Source organism: Pongo abelii, chromosome 3 (genome assembly GCF_028885655.2).
Source record: "Pongo abelii isolate AG06213 chromosome 3, NHGRI_mPonAbe1-v2.0_pri, whole genome shotgun sequence".
Lineage (NCBI taxonomy): Eukaryota > Metazoa > Chordata > Mammalia > Primates > Hominidae > Pongo > Pongo abelii.
The window spans coordinates 39,784,986-39,804,759 of record NC_071988.2 but is presented as its reverse complement, the minus strand read 5'-3'; the positions used below and the strand labels follow the sequence as shown (position 1 = coordinate 39,804,759).

General features: G+C 43.3%; 1 protein-coding gene across 1 annotated transcript in view; it reads left to right on the top strand.

The window, feature by feature from the left end:
- RBM47 (RNA binding motif protein 47) overlaps positions 1-19,362 on the top strand; it is a gene marked incomplete at its 5' end in the record, with an annotated part of 51,947 nt that extends 32,585 nt beyond the window's left edge. Inside the window, 4 exon segments of the mRNA NM_001134132.1 lie at positions 4,233-5,386; positions 6,435-6,641; positions 10,192-10,403; positions 16,557-19,362. Coding sequence (NP_001127604.1) covers positions 4,264-5,386; positions 6,435-6,641; positions 10,192-10,403; positions 16,557-16,796 — 1,782 coding nt within the window. The 3' untranslated portion in view covers positions 16,797-19,362.
- Positions 19,363-19,774: the final 412 nt, after the last annotated feature.

The following is a 19,774-nucleotide window of genomic DNA, read 5'->3' as shown; positions in this document are numbered from 1 at the left end:
TTTCTCCAGCCCATGGTAACCACTAGTCTACTTTCTGTCTATGAATCTGACTACTCTAGGTACCTTGTATAAGTGGAATCATATAATATTTATCCTTTTGTGTTTGGCTTATTTCACTATTAGCATAATGTCTTCAAGGTTCTTCCATATTGTAGCACATATCAGAATTTTATTCAAGGCTGAATAAGCTGGGCACGGTGGCTCACACCTGTAATCCCAGCACTTTGGGAGTCTGAGGCGGGCAGAGCACCTGAGGTCAGGAGTTCAAGACCAGCCTGGCCAACATGGTGAAACCCCATCTGTACTAAAAATACAAAAATTAGCCAGGCGTGGTGGTGTGCGCCTGTAGTCCCAGTTACTTGGGAGGCTGAGGTGGGAGAATTGTTTGAACCTGAGAGGTGGAGGTTGCAGTGAGCAGAGATTGCACCACTGCACACCAGCCTGGGTGACAGAGTGAGACTCTGTCTAAAAAAAAAGAAAAAGAAAAAAGGCTGAATAATACTGCATTGTATATGTATACCACATTCTGTTTATCATAATCCATTGATCAACATTTGGGTTGCTTCCATCTTTTGGCAACTGTAAATACTGTTGCTGTGAACATCATTGTACAAGTATCTATTTGAGTCTTTCGGGTATATACCTAGAAGTGGAATTGCTGGATCAAATGGTAATTCTATGTTTAATTTTTTGAGGAACCATCATACTGTTTTTTACAGCGGCTGTACCATTTTATATTCCTACCAGCATTGCATGAGGGTTTCAATTTCTCCACGTCCTTGCCAATGCTTATTTCCTGTTTTTTGTTGTTTTTATAATAACTATCTCAATGAGTGTGAAGTAGTATCTCATTGTGGTTCTCACTTGTTGGTATGCAATACTTGTAGCTGGTGTAAGAGACACAGCAAATTTGGATATTGCATTAATCAATGTCTGGCTCTAATTAGATATATATGCATGTATGTATGCATTGATTCTTCTCCTCCAAAATTACAACATGGTTTATAAGAACATGTGAACAATAAGATAAATAATACAAACAGCTCAATTCATGTCACTGGGAAAACTGAAAAAATAGAAGAAAACTAAAAAATGAAACTATAACCCAAATTAGATGAACATGAAAGTGTGTTGTAATGTCCCCTACAGTTACTAAAATTGGAGTGAAAAAAATCAATCGTGAACTTCCTAGTGGCCAAAGTAAAAATAAAAACAGGGTCGCTAACGTGGTTTGTTTATTACAGAAGATGAAAGCACAGGTGAAAAAAGGCTTTTCTTGGCTCGTTGATGTAAGAAATAAGCTATCGCTATTTTAAAATATGTAGAGATAATTGTGTTACTGACACCAGCAGATTTCAGACTGAAAGCAAACAGGATTTTTTCTTATATTATTGGGGTTGGGATTGGCAATGACTCCATAGCCTGACTACTGTAAGACTGTTTTTGTGGGTAGAATAGTAGTTTCAAAGTACAGTTGGGGTGACAGGAAGGCAACTCCACCTATCTCAGCAGAGAGATAAGTTCTATTCGCTTGGACTTTAGTCAGTTAATGTTGTATACAGTACAACAGGTAAGATCTTGAATTGTCTCCTATGTATTTATATATGTACCTGGCATTTCCTGCCCAGGTCACAGATTGTAACTACATGGGTGTTTATGCAAATAGTCTTCTTAAAAATATATCCTTATCTTCCATTTGGAAGAAGGGAAAGGTCTTCATGTTCAGATTTAATGTTGAAATTTCTTGGTTGGGTGTGGTGGCTCATGCCTGTAATCTTTAGCACTTCAGGAGGCTGAGGCAGGAGGATTGCTTGAGCCCAGGAGTTTGAGACTAGCTGGGGTAACAAAGTGAGGCTCTATCTCTATTTTAATTGGGATCTTTTTTTTTTTTTGGTTCCTTTTTTTGTGGAGAGCGAGGTCTTTCTATATTGCCCAGGCAGGTTTTCAAACTCCTGGGCTCAAGTAATCCTCCCACCTCTGCCTCCCTAAGAGCTGGGATTACAGGCACAAGCCACTGTGCCTGGCCCTCCATCTCTATTTTTAAAAAAAGAAAAAAAAATGTTTTTCAACTTGAAACTACAGAAACTAATTTTCCAAGTATACTACAAAAAAAATTTCATGATAACTGGAGACGTCAAACCAGCTTCCAGGCACTTGAAGAGGAAAAAAATAAGAATAGAAGCCACATATAACAGATATTTTTAAAGAACTGAAAATGTTTATCTTAAGAATTACTCTAAAATTGAAAGAATTGGTCTAAGATTTTACTCAAAAGTTTGGATGAAACTGATAAGTGACATTTCTTGAGCATTTATAATATTCTAGGCACCATTCAAAATGCTATGTATTAACTCACTCCTGTAAACTTAATGAGGTTAATACTTTATTATCATTCCAATTTTATAGGTAGGGAAACTGAGGTGAGGCATGGAGCAGCTAACACTAGCAAGTATTAGAGCTGAGATTCACAGACAAACATATGCAGTCTGGCTCCAGAAGCCACATACTTACCTGCTAAACTGTACTCCCGCTTGATATTAGAGCAAATTAACCACAGAAGGACTATTTTGGCCATCTGGTAAATAAATAGCTCAGATTTATTTTGTTTCATTATAGTTTTGTTTATTCCTTCAATGATCAAATTCATTTTTATTATCCTTGAAATTTCCATTAATATTCTTGTATACATCTCCTAGTCCTAAATTTTAAAAAATGAATGATACTCCGGGTTCTAATTAATTGATGAAACCTTATATGGCCATTAAAAATGATGTTTTTACAAAGATTTTTAAGAATACGGAGGATTGCTTATAACATAAAGTAGCACCATGTAAATTAGGAGGAAGCCAGGCTTCCCCTTCCCACCTCCTCAAGAAAACATCTAGAAAACAGATGGGAAAGTTTCGTTGTGCTATCATTGGGTAGGAAAATTAGGAATAATTTCTTATGTACTTTTCTTAACTTTCTATAAATTTAACTGAATACTTTTATAGTCCAAAAAATGAAATAGATTTCATTTTTTAAAAGGCGAATTGGAGCCTTTCATTACAAAAGTATAGTCTTCAGCTCTTCATGATAATCTTATTGCATAATTTAGAATCACTTCCACAGAGCCCTCGGCCATATAAGCGAAGGTGGCACAATTCAGACCTGCACTGTGATATGTGGCTGTTTAATTAAAATTTAAAATCCAGCTCCTCAGTCACACTAGCCCCATTCCAAGTGCTCAGTAGCCACATGTGGCAAGTGACAGCTTTTCTAGCATCATAGAAAATTCTATTGCCCAGCATTGGTTTGGAAGAAAAAACAGGGAATCTGGAGCCAGAAAACTTGGAATCAAGTCTGCCTACAAGCTCACACTTGCTGTGTGAAATGGGGCAGTTTACTCAACCTAAGCCTATTTCCCCATGACCAAATTGGGACTGAAGATAATACCATGTACCATATACAGAGGTTAAGAAGATTAAGAGAATGCAGGTGACAGTTGTCTGAAAACAATAGTTTGGTTTACCAGGTAGATGCTGCTTCCCAGCCCCCCAGCCTGAAGTCAGTCTAGCTCTTCAGGGACTGATTCCAAATCTTTGAATGCTTCACACCAAGAATTTTACCTGAATGCCACCATCAAAATCAGATTAGCTCTTATTACAGTTCCTAGACCAAGCCCTTGGCAATGTGCACATTTCATTTCTTCCCTGTAAAAAGCTTTAATACACAGCTCTCCATATACAATGACAGCTCCTAAAAGTTTTCTTAAATAATAAAATCTTCACTGTATTTCCATTCCTACAATTAAAAAGACTCTCTTAAAAAAGAAAAGAAGAAAGCTGTGTTCACCAAAGAAATATATGGAGTTTGTCAGATTCCATATAACAAGGAAATCAGACGGAGTTAACGGTGCAGGAATGAGGCAAAAGAACGTGAGGTTTTTACCAACAATGATAGCAGTTTCTCAAAACTTCAAAGCTGTCGGGGTACTGATGAAATGGAAGTACTTGCTCATTCTGATTTTTTTTTCTCTCCTAACTCACTTCTGGTTTTTGCTGAAAGACAACTGGACTATTTTAGAAAAGTGTAGGGCTGCTGCATTTCCAGAACGCCTCCATCCTATTTCTCATTTAAACCACCTCCCCTCCCCCGTGGCCTATTAATGCATACTTGCAAGGCTGCGAAACACAACCCAAAAGAGGCAAGATCCAGCGGTTCCCCACTCAGGCTTCTTTCTGCTTCTCCAGGTTTCCGCCAGCTGTGGATGCCTTTGACATTATGACCGCAGAGGATTCCATCGCAGCCATGAGCAGTGACTCGGCCGCCGGGTCCTCGGCCAAGGTGCCCGAGGGCGTGGCGGGCGCGCCCAACGAGGCAGCACTGCTGGCGCTGATGGAGCGCACGGGCTACAGCATGGTGCAAGAGAACGGGCAGCGCAAATACGGCGGCCCACCGCCCGGCTGGGAGGGCCCGCACCCGCAGCGCGGCTGCGAGGTCTTCGTGGGCAAGATCCCGCGCGACGTGTACGAGGACGAGCTGGTGCCCGTGTTCGAGGCCGTGGGCCGCATCTACGAGCTGCGCCTCATGATGGACTTTGACGGCAAGAACCGCGGCTACGCCTTTGTCATGTACTGCCACAAGCACGAGGCCAAGCGCGCAGTGCGCGAGCTCAACAACTACGAGATTCGCCCGGGCCGCCTGCTCGGCGTGTGCTGCAGCGTGGACAACTGCCGCCTCTTCATTGGCGGGATCCCCAAGATGAAGAAGCGCGAGGAAATCCTGGAAGAGATCGCCAAGGTCACCGAGGGCGTGCTGGACGTGATCGTCTACGCCAGCGCGGCCGACAAGATGAAGAACCGCGGCTTCGCCTTCGTGGAGTACGAGAGCCACCGCGCGGCTGCCATGGCTCGCCGCAAGCTCATGCCTGGCCGCATCCAGCTGTGGGGCCACCAGATCGCCGTGGACTGGGCTGAGCCTGAGATCGACGTGGACGAGGACGTGATGGAGACCGTGAAGATCCTCTACGTGCGCAACCTCATGATCGAGACCACCGAGGACACCATCAAGAAGAGCTTCGGCCAGTTCAACCCCGGCTGCGTGGAGCGCGTCAAGAAGATCCGCGACTACGCCTTCGTGCACTTCACCAGCCGCGAGGATGCCGTGCATGCCATGAACAACCTCAACGGCACTGAGCTGGAGGGCTCGTGCCTGGAGGTCACGCTGGCCAAGCCCGTGGACAAGGAGCAGTACTCGCGCTACCAGAAGGCAGCCAGGGGTGGCGGCGCGGCTGAGGCAGCGCAGCAGCCCAGCTACGTGTACTCCTGCGACCCCTACACACTGGCCTACTACGGCTACCCCTACAACGCGCTCATCGGGCCCAACAGGGACTACTTCGTGAAAGGTTAGTGGGGGCTTTTCTCCTGGGTGGGGCCCCCAAGAACGTTGCCTCCTAGGCAGGGGGCACCAGGGATACCGTGACTGGCATTTGCTGAGCTGGTAGGTGCTGAAGGCCCTCCCACCCCCCTTTTGGGTTTGCATTCTGGGTCTAATTCTTTCCTGGCACCGAAGGCCGTCACTTATGCAGCATTGATAGAAATACAGATCGTTCTGGGGTGAGCGGTAAAATCACAGGAATATGCAAGTGCTGGAATTCTGCCTTGCCGGGGTCCACCGGGTTAGGGGCTAGTCCACCGTTCTCTTGGTGCTTAGGTTAAAACCTGCTTGTGATATTAAATCTTAAGATGTTGGTGGAGTCAATGACTTTTAATTTTGTTTTTTGTTGTCATTGATTAGGATATAATGAAACCCAGCATTACCTGGAAAATAAGTTACATAGATTCTGGGTCCTGTTCTCTGATTCACTGGGTCTGTGACTTTAGTTAGTCACTTTAATCTCCCCTGGCCTGTTTTCTCAAGCATGAAATGAGGAAGGTGGACTAGCAAATCTCCTTCCAAATCCAACTTTTAAAAAAAATTATTTAATAGTATATATATAGATATAGATATAGATATATATTTTTTTTGAGACAGGGTCTCACCATGTTCCCCAAGCTGGTCTGAACCCCTGGGCTCAAGCCATCCTCTCGCCTCAGCCTCTCAAAGTGCTGGGATTACAGGCATAAGACACCACACCTGGCCCCAGTTTTTTTTTTGGGGGGGGGTGGGGTGGTGGTGGGTAGTCTATGAATGTTTTTCTTTACTGAAATTGCAGATACAATCCTAGAAACTCACCCTGCAGGTTTGCCTCTTGTACTAAGAAGACACGCTTAGGGTGCAAATCTAGGCTGAAATAGAATGTTGGAAGCATCTTTACCAGCCTATTAAAGAGCAAAGGTGTAGCCACCTGCAATTTAGACTGGGGCAGTTAAATGCTGAGAACCAAGGGCTGAGGTCTGCCTCCAGCACCGTCACTGTTGGTTGCTGATCATCTTTTGTGTTGTTATTACAAGCAGGCAGCATAAGAGGCCGAGGGCGAGGTGCAGCTGGCAACAGAGCCCCGGGGCCCAGGGGTTCCTACCTCGGGGGATATTCTGCTGGCCGTGGTATATATAGCCGATATCATGAAGGGAAAGGAAAGCAGCAAGAAAAAGGATATGAACTTGTGCCGAATTTGGAAATCCCTACCGTCAACCCAGTTGCCATTAAACCTGGTACAGGTCAGTATGAACCAGATTGAGAATGCTCCCATTCAGCATAAACCCCAGCCCTGCCGTTTGAAGTGAATCCAAGCCTTTCTCAGGCTCTCACATCTGCACAGGGGTTCCTCTTCTCCTAGGCAGCTAGAGACAAGGCAAAAATAAAGTGGCCCCCGGACCTCCTTATCTAGAACTTCAGGGGATGGTGTAGCTTTGACTATGTTCAAATCAAACTTGCCTGCAGTAAGGTTTTCTTTTTTTTCTTTTTTGAGACAGAGTCTCGCTCTGTCGCCCAGGCTGGAGTGCATTGGCATGATCTCGGCTCACTGCAAGCTCTGCCTCCTGGGTACACACTGTTCTCCTGCCTCAGCCTCCAGAATAGCTGGGACTGCAGGTGCCCACCACCATGCCCGACTAATTTTTTTTTTTTTTTTTTTTGTATTTTTAGTAGAGACGGGGTTTCACTGTGTTAGCCAGGATGGTCTCGATCTCCTGACCTTATGATCCACCCGTCTCGGCCTCCCAAAGTGCTGGGATTAGAGGAGTGAGCCACTGCGCCTGGCCGTGCAGTAAGGTTTTCAAAGGGTTGTCACCCATTGTTAGGTTTTTTCTCAGTCTGTGGCTAAGTAGGGAGAGTTATAGGGGGAAGAAAGGAAGAGCATGAGGCTCTCTGTATCTTCTATCAGGTAAAACCTGTCTTTTCCTTACTCAGGCCTATTTCTGCCCCGACCATCTGAAGTCGGAGGGTAGAGCTTATTGCCCCATTCTGAGAGTTGTTTGGAAGGGCAGAAAATTCCCCTTCAGGAGTAAGCAGCACCTTTTGTCCCTCGTCATGGTCTGAGCAAATAAGAATGCTTGGGGACAAGGCAGTGGTGAAAGTTTTGTTGTTGTTGTTGTTTGAGATGGAGTCTTGCTGTGGCACCCAGGCTGGAGTGCAGTGGCATGATTTCGGCACACTGCAACCTCCACCTCCCGGGTTAAGCGATTCTCCTGCCTCAGCCTCCTGAATAGCTGGAACTGCAGGCACGCACCACCATGCCCGGCTAATTTTTGTATATTTAGTAGAGATGGTGTTTCACCACATTGCCCAGGCTGTTCTCAAACTCCTGACCTCAAGTGAGCCACCCGCCTCAGCCTCCCAAAGTGCTGGGATTACAGGCATGAGCCACTGCACCTGGCCTTTAGTGAAAATTTTTGCAGCTAATTCCCTGGTTTCTCATTTCCAGCACTCATTTCCTCCTCTAATTGGATCAGTAGATTGGGAGTAGGGATACTCAAGTATTTCAAGCCAGGGACCCTGAATTTAGCTTTCACCTCCAGGCCCTACAAACCTGTTTATTAATGTCGTTAGTGCCCATGGCCATCTAATGTGAGGCTGGTCTTCTAATCCGAACCTGCAAAAAACATTAACTCCATTGTGTGAGTCTAGCACAAACTCACGTAGCACCCTGCAGAAGCATCCAAACACATGGAAAGCTCAGTCCGTGGGTAATTGGCGTGACCCTCCTCCAGACCCCCTCCTGGCTTCAGCAGGAGGAGGTTGAAGAACTGTTTGGAGCCCGGCTACTCTGATTTTCTTCTGGTTGAGATTGTACACTTCTTTCCTTAGCTAAAATAGAATCAAGGAATCTGTGCATTTGGGACATAGGTACACATTGGCCTCATAGGGTTAAAAAGCATTTCCCCAATTGAACTTTCTTTTGATAATTCTAGTAATGATTTTTTTTTTTTTTTTTGCCTGTGTAAGAATTCTGCAATTTCTGCAGTTAAGTGACACCTTAGACTAGATTGCCTTTTAAATGTCATTGGCACTGTGGGCAAAGTAAAACTGATCCTACAGCTCTGTAACTTAATAAAACAGAGCCTGGATATGGGAGTCGTCGCTTCTACTTGTTGAGAAGGGAACTCCTTTTGGCAAGTTACAGTAGCTTAAGGTTTAACAAGAGAAAAGAACTGTTAAATAATCTTTAACTATGTAAAGTTGTGTCCTGGAGCCTGAGGTAGAAATTCCTGTGGGCTGATAGCCAGAACAATTCATTTACTTCATACAACCCCTTGTAGCTTAAACTCACAACCCTCTCTGGGCCCCATCCATTGGCGTCTATTTCTGATCATCCAGAAAATGAGAACATTGTATTTTAGGAGAGGCACCAGGGTGGTGGTGAAGTGTCTGGGCACAAGACCAGTGGAAGATATGGTTGGAAAGGCAGGTAAAAGATTTGATTAAGATTTTAGGTATATTTTGTCGAATGGCTGTACCATTGTTTAGCTTACAATCATTTGTCTCATTACCTTTGATTGAGTCTGTCCTATTTAGAATAAATGTACCTACAGTTGGAGAAAACCAGAAATAGAAAGATTCTTTGTGTACACATTTCATATTTTTGCTTGTCCTTTCAACACACATAAACACACACATACACCCCCCCCCCCCCCCACAGACACACACTCACAAACCAGGGCTGATATCTTTTCCTTTTGATCTCTTCTTACTGTACCTTGACATTCAATAGCTGCTATCTGTTTGAATCTCTGGTTGAAATCATAATTTTGGACTTTACTTGCAGAAATTCTTTGAATTGGGAGGACCTACTAAAAGCCAATCACTCCACAGCTTCACTACTTTGAGTGGACATGAGGAAATTGGGGAATGTGCTATTTTTTTTACCATGTGTTTTTCCTTGAATCGGTAATGTTGAAATCTGAAATACAGGGTGGGGAGGATGTACACAGGTCTGAGTTCTCAGAATGAAACCCTCAACAGCACCTGTTTCTTAAATAGTGGTGAAAGTGAAAAAAAAGGCAGTGCGGCTGGTAATGAGTGAGGTGTGTAGGAAGGAACAGGTGGGCCCAACTCTCTCAGGCAGTAGGCTTCAAGCCTCTGATCTCACTTCTTCGTCTAAGCCTGTTTTCCCATAGTCAGAGGCCCTTTCTTGCTCAGTAGGACATCAAGAATAAGATTCAAACTGTGATTTTTCTGTAGAAATAGTAGAAAATATGGATGCAAAAGCCTGACTCTAGGGATCTCTTCCACGACAGGCAGGGGGAGTTACCTGCCACCGCCCATCCCTTCCTCTTGGGGAGCAGGCATCTGGGTACATGGCTTGTACTGAGAGAACAATAGTGAGCATGGAGAGGCCCAGGATCTCTAAACGTGGTTTTAAAAAATACCTTAGGCTGGGCATGGTGGCTCACACCTGTAATCCCAGCACTTTGGGAGGCCAAGGCAGTTGGATCGCTTGAGCTCAGGAGTTCAAGACCAGCCTGGGCGACGTGGCGAAACCCTGTCTCTACAACAGCAACAACAACAAAAAGCTGGGCAAGGTGGCCTGTACCTGTAGTCTCAGCTACTCAGGAGGCTGAGGTGGGAGGATCGCTTGAGGCCAAGAGATTGAGGCTGCAGTGAGCCTTGATCGCACCACTGCATTCCAGCCTGGGCCACAGAGTGAGACCCTGTCTCAAAAAAAAGAAAAGTTTTTAAAAAAAAATAAAAATATCTTAGAGCAAGTGCTGGACCCCCCTCAGCGACTGAAAGTGATTGACCCATTTTTCCTTCTTGCTTCTCTTACAGTAGCCATCCCTGCCATTGGGGCGCAGTATTCCATGTTTCCAGCAGCTCCAGCCCCTAAAATGATTGAAGATGGCAAAATCCACACAGTGGAGCACATGATCAGCCCCATTGCTGTGCAGCCAGACCCAGCCAGTGCTGCTGCCGCCGCAGCCGCGGCCGCTGCCGCCGCAGCCGCCGTCATTCCCACTGTGTCGACGCCACCACCTTTCCAGGTAGAGTTCTTATGGCAGTCATTGTCATTTGTGTGTGAAGCCTCTCTTTAACACGGATTCATTTAGTATTCAGCACTGAGAATTTACTGTGTGCCTGGCTCTCTGTTACAGCTATGCGGTTGGGTGACACAAAGCATTTTGAACTTGAAGCATGACAGAAAAAAAAATTTTAATTAACTGTACTACCCTAATAATTAATATCATTGTATTAAGGGTGGGAATCAATATGTAAAAATGAGGTGTAATTTTTCACAGTGTCATAATATTGTGCATATATTTTTTAAAAATAGCACTGGATAATTGTTAGCTCATATTGTTAAAGAGCTGACACACAAAGTCCAGGGAGTGATTTCACATTTTCACATTTCAAACTGCAGCTCAATGAAGATTTTTTTAAAAAATGTTAACCCCCAGTGTGTGTGTGTGTGTGTGTGTGTGTGTGTGTGTGTGTAAAGAGAGAGAGAGAGAAAGAACATCTGTATAGATATGTAAAATTTTATGCTGGGTACAGTGGCTCATGCCTGTAATCCCAGCACATAGGGAGGCCAAGATGGGAGGATCACTTGAGGCCAGGAGTTCAGGACCAGCCTGGGCAACATGGTGAGACACTGTCTCTACAAATTTTTTTTTTTTTAATTAGCCTGGCACGGTGGCATATGCCTGTAGTCCCAGCTACTGGGGAGGCTGAAGCAGGAGGACCACTTGACCAGCCTTGAGGTCAAGGCTGCAGTGATCTGTGATTGTACCACTGCACTCCAGCCTGGGCAACAGAGTGAGACCCTGTCTCAAAAAAAAATTTACAAAATATGCCCATAATCCTCTCCTCCAACCGTATCTCCCACTGTTCCCCTATCTCTTCCCAAACCCATCTTATCATGTTGGCCTCCTTCCCCACCTTTGTTCATAGTGTATCCTGGTTTCTTTATTCTCATCTCTTCCATAGAATCTTCCCCATCCACCTCCTAGAGAAATTTTCTCTCTTGTACTCCTCATTACTACATCATTACTTGGCCTATGGCTGCCAATGTGTTCTATCTCCCAAGGAAAATGAAGCTCCTACAGACCAAAGACTGTGTCTTGTTTCTTTGTATCTTCACCTCATAGGACATAGGGAGGACATCCATTTAACAGAAGAAAATCTTGTTAAAGCTGTTCTCTGTGAGGCAGTGAATTGTGAATACCAATCACAAGTACTCAGGCCCAAGATCCCTTATCCGATTGAAAAAGAATTATCCAGGCCACCTTTTTTGATTTTTGATTTTTGATTTTTTTGAGACAGTCTCACTCTGTCACCCAGGCTGGAGTGCATGGCTCACTGCAACATCGACCTCCCTGGTGCAAGCAATCCTCCCACCTCAGCCTCCCAAGTAGTTGGGACCACAGACACGCAACACCGTGCCCGGCTAACTTTTTTATTTGTAGGGACAAAGTCTTGCTATGTTGCCCAAGCTGGTATTGAACTCCTGGGCTCAAGCGATCCTCCCACCTCAACCTCCCAAAGTGCTGGGATTACAGGCATGAGCCATCGCCTACATTTTTTAAAAAACAGAGATTCTTAGACTCTAATCCCTGAAGATTCCAATTCAGTCAAACTGGGCTGGGGTCCTAGAATTGATATTTTGCACAGCTCCTCAACGATTCTGAAACAGAGCCAGGCCTGTGACCCTCCACAGTAGGATGCTGTTTACTTGCTTTTGCCCGCTCTGAACGCTAGTCTTGACTGCGCTATTCAGACAGGACAGACTAATTGAAGCTTATTTATCTTTCGGTATGTCATTAAGTATTCTTTAACTTGGGATCTCTGAAAGACAAAAAGAGGAATTGGTTGTAAATGACACTGTAGAATAACAACTAAGTGTAGTTATAATACTTATGGACTGACGGTAAATATTTACAATAACTTAGCAGCAGTACTTAGTGGAATTCTGATAATAATTTCTAATTCTCCTTTACTAAGAAATTCATGAACACTTGTCTTTGATGTGCACTGTGAGTTCTGATCAGGTCCAAATTCCAGGCACCATAATCATGTTCTGACTATTTCTGTCTCCTATCAGTCCGCACTGGCTGTTGCCATCAGGGTTTTTTGTTTGTTTTTGTCTTTTTTTTTTTTTTTTTTTTTTGCGACGGTGTCTCACTCTGTCGCCCAGGCTGGAGTGTAGTGGCGCGATCTCGGCTTACGGCAACCTCCGCTTCCCGGGTTCAGGCGATTCTCCGGCCTCAGCCTCCCGAGTAGCTAGGACTACAGGCACGTGCCACCATGCCTGGCTAATTTTTTGTATTTTTTTAGTGGAGACGGGGTTTCATCTCTTAGCCAGAATGGTCTTGATCTCCTGACTTCATGATCCGCCCTCCTCAGCCTCCCAAAGTGCTGGGATTACAGGCATGAGCCACCACGCCCAGCCACCATCAGGGTTCTTATTTGCAGTCTTTGCTTATCCTCCCCTACCTTTGATCATCCTCCCCTACCTTGTAGGTGCTCAGGGGTGTTCCTGTTTAGCCAATTTAACAACACCTCTTGGTATAGTTAGAGCAAGGATAACTGCTCCTCTTTGGCAGGAGGGAAGACTGCAGGGACTCTTCACCTGAATTAGAGGCACTTTTTTTTTTTTTGAGACGGAGTCTCACTGTGTCACCCAAGCTGGAGTGCAGTGGTGGGATCTCAGCTCACTGCAACTTCCGCCTCCAGGGTTCAAGCGATTCTCCTGCTAGAGGCACTTTTTAAAGATGGGTAAATGTTTCTCCCACTACCATCATTGCATTTTTCTTTATTCCTGCTCTTTGATGATGCTGTATTAATGCAGTTGTATACTGGTCCCCCCTTATCCATGGGAGATACATTCCAAGGCCCCCAGTGGATGCCTGAAACACGGATATTACCAAACTAATAATATACTATGCACGAATTTTTTTTCCTTCTTCACAATTTCACAGATAGAAAATTTCTTTCTTACTGTAGATCTTAGCAACCTCAGCATAGGATTTTTTTCTTTCCTTATTAAGTAGAGAACTTTCCCCTTTTCACTTACAGGGAGGCCTTTAGTGCTCTTCGTTGGCATATCCAAATTGCCAGCATCACTGCTCTTGCACTTTGGGGCCGATATTAAGTAAAATAAGGGTTCCTTGACGGTCAATCTGATAACCCAGATGGCTACTAAGTGACATGGGCATGGAGCACAAACAGTGTCGTTTTCCTGGACAAAGGGATGATTGGTGTCCCAGGCAGGACGGAGAGGGATGACATGAGATTTCATGGAGCTACTCAGAAGGGTGCACAATTTAAAACTTATGAATTGTTTATTTCTGAAATTTTCAGTTGAATATTTTCAGACTTCAGTTGACCACGGGTAACTGAAACCATGGAAAGCAAAGCCAAGTGCTTCCCCGTATATTCTCATTTTACAGATAAGAAAATTAAGGCCTAGCAAGGAGACAGAATTGCTGGCCAGGAGTAGAATTGGGATTGGGAGATCAGATGCCTGATCTCTGCATGCTTTGTCCTTATAGTGTGGTGAATGCCATCACAAAAGGGACATCACATGAATGAAAAGAGAAGCCATGGGTTTGGGGACCTACTCTTGATTCCAGGCCATAAGCCAATGCACGTCTATGTGCAAAACTTGGTGTTGGAGTGGGCAGCCTGAACCCAGATGTCGGGCCGGCCTGTAGCACACGGAAAGGTCTCTCTCACATTGTTGCCTTCCCTGCCATTTCCTCTCCCTTTTTGCACTGGTTATTAAACCTACGTCCACACATGTGGAAAAGATGGCTTGTGTCTTGCTGTGAACCACAGTCTTTCCAGTTCTGGAGCTCCTCTCCCTGGTTGTAAAATGTCACTGATGAGACACTCATTGTTTAGTGTTGTAAGAAGCAAGTTAACGTAGGGCTAAAAGTGCAGGCTCCAGAGTCACACATTGCATTGCTTAAAAGCTGTGTCACTTTGTGCAGGTCATTTAACACTTCCACACAACTCCATATAATCATAGTACCAACTCTACTGGTGGCTGTGATGATTCAATACTGTCATACAAATAAGGCACTTAGAATAGTGCCTGAGTCTGGGGGTTTGTTTTGTTGTGTTGTGTTTTTTTTTGTTTGAGACAAGGTCTCAACTTCCATTGCCCAGGCTGGAGTGCAGTGGTGCGATCCCGGCTCACTGCAGCCTTGAATTCCCAGGCTCAGGTCATCCTCGCGCCTCAGCCTCTTGAGTAGCTGGAACTACAGGAGTACGCACCGCCATGCCTGGTTAAATTTTGTTATCTTTTGCAGGGACAAGGTTTCGCCATGTTGCCCAGGCTGGTCTCGAACTCCTGGCCTCAAGCCATCCTCCTACCTCAGTCTCCCAAAGTGCTAGGATTACAGGCATGAGCCACCTCACCCAGCCTCTGTGTTATTAATTGTTATAATTATCATTATAATTATAAGTTAAAATTATTATAAATTATAATTACTATTTGAGTATAGTTTTAAAAAGTAATCTTAGGCTAGAAGTTCCTAAGTTCCTTTGAGCACAGTTTTGGAACTCTGATTTGCGAATTTTGTAACAGAAATTAGAGCTAATTCCTTTATAAAAATCCAGGAAGAAATAATTATTTTAATACGCCATTTCATATATGCTGAATTGTTTATTTTGGAGATGTATTAACATATAGGGAGACCATACCAGCATCTGCTACAAGGCATTCTACGGCTCACGAGGTGCACCAAATATTCTGTTAAATGACTGTTTTATTTTATTCAAAATCTCTTTTCAATGAAGCATCTCACAGAACTAGTTCCGTGGCAAACAATTTGGGAAATACCGAACCACAGTCTTCCCATTCGTACTCCTGTTTGTTCTGAAAACATCTTACGTTGCACTTTCAAGTAGACAGAAGGAAGTAGCAGGGGCTTTTCTAGAGCCAGTGGTGGCCGTCAACAGTTCAGGCAGCTTTACTTAGCTTGTCCTTCCCCACTTCTTCCTCATTTGGAAACTGCTCCTTATCCTTCAAAACCCAGCTCAAATATCCCCGCTGCTGAGACGTTTTCTCCAACTTCCCCGTTAGTTGGTTCTTTCTCTAAGCTTCTACAACAATTTGTATACGTTAATGGTGTCATCTCTTAGGTGGGAGATGATGGAAACCATCCCATTGGCTGAAAATTGTGTATGGTCACAATTTTTTAAGGTCACAGCTCAAGAAGCTGTCCCTTTGGAGATCAGTATATTTTGTTTCTCTAAGTTGACACAGTCTGTTCCTCTCTCTGTCTTTGAGACAGATCATATTCCATCAGTTAAGTGTGAGTTGAGGCAGCTGGCATGTATCTAGAGGCCATGTTTAAGGAAAAATACTGATTTTTAATCACTGTGAAATCAATTGTGTGGATGGTAGATTCTCCGCTGCCTTCTCTAGCTCACTCTGGGGCATAGACTGATTGAGTGGAATGGTAAGTAGAAGATTCTGGAATACAGTACAGAGAAGGTCCTCCTTATCCGCAGGTTCTGCATCTGGATTCAACCAACCGTGGCTTGAAAAAATAAAGACAATAGAAAATAACAATACAACAATAAAAAAATACAAATGTCAAAATACAATATAACAACTATTTACATAGCATTTGCATCATATTAGGTATTATAAGTGATCTAGAGATTATTTTTAAAGTATATGGGTCCCAAGACTTCGGGAGGCTGAGACAGGAGGATTGCTTGAGGCCAGGAGTTCAAGACCAGCCCTGGGCAACATAGTGAGACCTTGTCTCTAAGAAAAAAAATTTTTTTACAGTATACAGGAGGATATGCATAGGTTAAATGCCAATACGCCATTTTATCTCAGGTACTTGAGCATCTGAGGATTTTGGTATCCACCGAGGTCCTAGAGCCAATCCCCTGTGAGGATACTGAGGGGCAACTGTATTTCACCTTTCCCTCAGCCTTCCAGGCCTCTCACTTTCACAAGGTGGCATCACTGAGTTTGAGGATGCAGCTCCACCTTACCTCTTCAGTGGGTCTTATCCCACTTCCTTACAATCATTGCTATTTGCCCGCCCCTCTGCCTTCCTCTCCCTTGCTTTCGTGTCTTCGTATTCCCATCTTCTGGGAGACGCTTGTTGAATGAATGGATAATGGGTACATACACGTGTTCAGGAAGGTTCCTTTTTGTCTCTTCTCCTCAGGGCCGCCCAATAACTCCAGTATACACAGTGGCTCCAAACGTTCAGAGAATTCCCACTGCCGGGATCTACGGGGCCAGTTACGTGCCATTTGCTGCTCCAGCCACAGCCACGATCGCCACACTACAGAAGAACGCGGCAGCCGCGGCTGCCGTGTATGGAGGATACGCAGGCTACATACCTCAGGCCTTCCCTGCTGCTGCCATTCAGGTCCCCATCCCCGACGTCTACCAGACATACTGAGGCTGGTGACCAGCACGAAGACAGACCACACAAACACCACTGAAGGAACGCTTGACTATTTATGAAGAAGGAACATGTTGGATTCGCACATGCAACCTGAAAGTGAAGAATGTTAGCAGATTTATTTCTGAAATATTTTATATACATGAAGTTTTCACTAGTTTTTTAAGACTATTTTCAACTTAGCATGCCTACATTCATACATTTCCAAAAGACTTGCAATGGTTCGTGCCTTCATACCATCTTTTAAAAATTTGTATGCTGTACTACGTTTGTATAGAGGTTTTTGTTGTTGTTGTTGTTTTTTTAAGGATATATTTTCAGTATGAAGGTTATTTTCTTAACTTCTGCACTCCAGAGATTTCTATTTTGTAGTACCTTCAATAATATATCAACTATATATTAAAAAAGCACACTTGAGCAGCTAGGGAACTATTTTGAAAAATATATACAATATTTAAAGATACAAACAGTAGTGCTTAAAAATACTACATAAAACATTATTTTAAAGATTATACTGGAAAGTGCAATTTTAAAATGAGTAAAACCTCTGCATTTCTGCTGGCATTAAGGGTTGATGGTGTTACCATATATCATCATGGCGGTACTATTTTTTAAAAGAAATTAAACACTGGATCTCTCCTTAAGCCAACATTGAAAAGACTTGCCACATTTCTGAGTCCAAACACTGGAAAGCTCTCCTTTGCCACCGTTAACCGGGGCTCATTCTCCATGTGCCTTAGCCTTAAACATGCCCCTGCTCCCCCATCTCTCACCCTGTCCCCTCCTCCCCAGATTCCCAATCCCACCGCAATGTTTGGCAAGCCTAGGACTGATGAATAGCTCTGATAGAGGAGCTGGTGGCTTTTATACTTCTTCCTGGGTTTTTGTTGGGGTTTGTTGTTTCGTTGTTTTTTGTTTTGGTTTGGTTTGGTTGGGGAAGTATTATCTTCTACGTGTGCTGTTTTCAGTAGCAGAGTAAGCACAAGGTTTTAATCGAGTTGCATAAGACACCTTTGCATAGCTATTTAATTGCCCAATGTAAAACTTTAATGCCATTTCTAATGCTTTTATTCATTTTTGAAGTGTGAGTTTGTAGGGACAAAGAATGTACGTTATCGTAGACAAGACCTCCAGAGACTCTTGTCAGCAGAAAGTTACGCTTCTAGTTGCCTTACCATGTTTCATGCAAAACTGTCTGTGGTCCTCAAGGGTGTTGGAAACATTATGTTTATTAAATGGGCCTCTCTTCCTTTGCTGTGCACTTGATGGGTGAACTGGATTGGGGTGTGCACATCTAGGAGGAGGAGAAACCTGTAGAAGTTTAAAGATAGTTTGTAAATATCTTCTAATGCTTGTTTTTAGTCCTTTTATGTTGCAGAAGTTCATGGTATGTAGTTTAATGCAAAATGAAACCATTTTATTTCAATGTTATTAAAAAGGTTTGTTTCATTAGGAAGTTAATGTATTGTTGCAGTGTTTTGTGCCTGTTTAAAGGCTTTTGTTTAGCAGAGTGAATGTAAAATACAGTAAAATGTTAAGATTGTCATCTACTTTTTAAAAAAAATATCAACTTGGAATTGTTTTTTAAAGGCTCAATCAAGGAAGTGAGGTGTGCAATAAGGTAGCAAGTACGCAGTTGCGTTTTTATGTCATGTTAGAGATCCATACAATCTTTCCACTCACGGGATTTTTGTTGATGGCTGAATTCTTGTGGATTCATAAGAGGATCATGCCCTTAGCAAGTACTTTTGTTTTGTTTTAAATTAAGAGATTCCCAAATGCCTTTTTCCCCCTCATCTTGAAATGAGATGAGTTTTTATGTGTAAGCAATATTTATTTAACTATTCTATAAAATTATTGAGTGCCTACTGAGGCCTTTAAGCACCCCTAACATTCCTTTCCATCATTCTTTTAAATGACATAAAGTAATTGTGCAATGTTCCTGATGATGTACCCCACAAGCTGCATTCAAGCTCAAATCTGTGGGAATGAGTGACTCAACAAAATGTAATTCGGATCAGATCCTCATCCCCTGACTGTGTGAAAAAAGTACTCTCTTCCTAGAGAAGGATTGTCACAGAGTTTCACTGCATGAAACTGTGACCCAGTATTCTTACTGTATTTTACATATGCCTGTAAATTATTTGCAAAAAAGAAGAAGAGGAAGAGGAAGAAAGAAAAGAAAGAAAGAATAAAAAAAAGATGCCTTAACATGGCAACCACCAAACTCCCTTAAAAACAAATGTTGGTGACATGGCCAATTAAGTATCAGTGAGCCTCCTATCTGGGACTTATCTGCTCCTATTGTTTCAAAACCATTTCACGTACACTACTGAGGTAAGTTTATAACTTGAAATGTGAACTTTTTTTTTTTTTTAGTGTTAAGAACAAACTATATAAATGTAAAAAAAAAAGTTTTAGAGTTCTGTTTTCAAACATTGCTAGTGGTTTAGTTAACTTTAGCTGCTTTATATTTGAAAAGCTTTTATTTAGATCTTGCTCCATTTACAGTACATTCTTAGGATGTATGTAGTAAATAAAGCTTTCTTTAAAGCAATCGCAAGACCTTATTTTAAATTGTGTTTTCTTTATACTGATTTATTTTTTCTAAAAAAATTAGGAAAACCCTTACAGCATAGAAAGGATTGGCTAATTCGATATTTTCCGTTGGAGAAATCAGCAAGTTACGGTCATGTGTTTGTCTTGGGACTACCATTGAAGATGGGTTACATCGGCCAGGTGCAGTGGCTCACTCCTGTAATCCCAGCGCTTTGGGAGGCCAAGGCGGACAGATCACCTGAGGTCAGGAGTTCGAGACCATCTGGCCAACATGGTGAAACCCCAGCTCTACTAAAAATACAAACAAAATTAGCCAGGCATAGTGGTGGGTGCCTGTAGTCCCAGCTACGCGGGAGGCTGAGGTAGGAGAATTGCTTGAACCCAGGAGGCGGAGGTTACAGTGAGTCGAGATCATG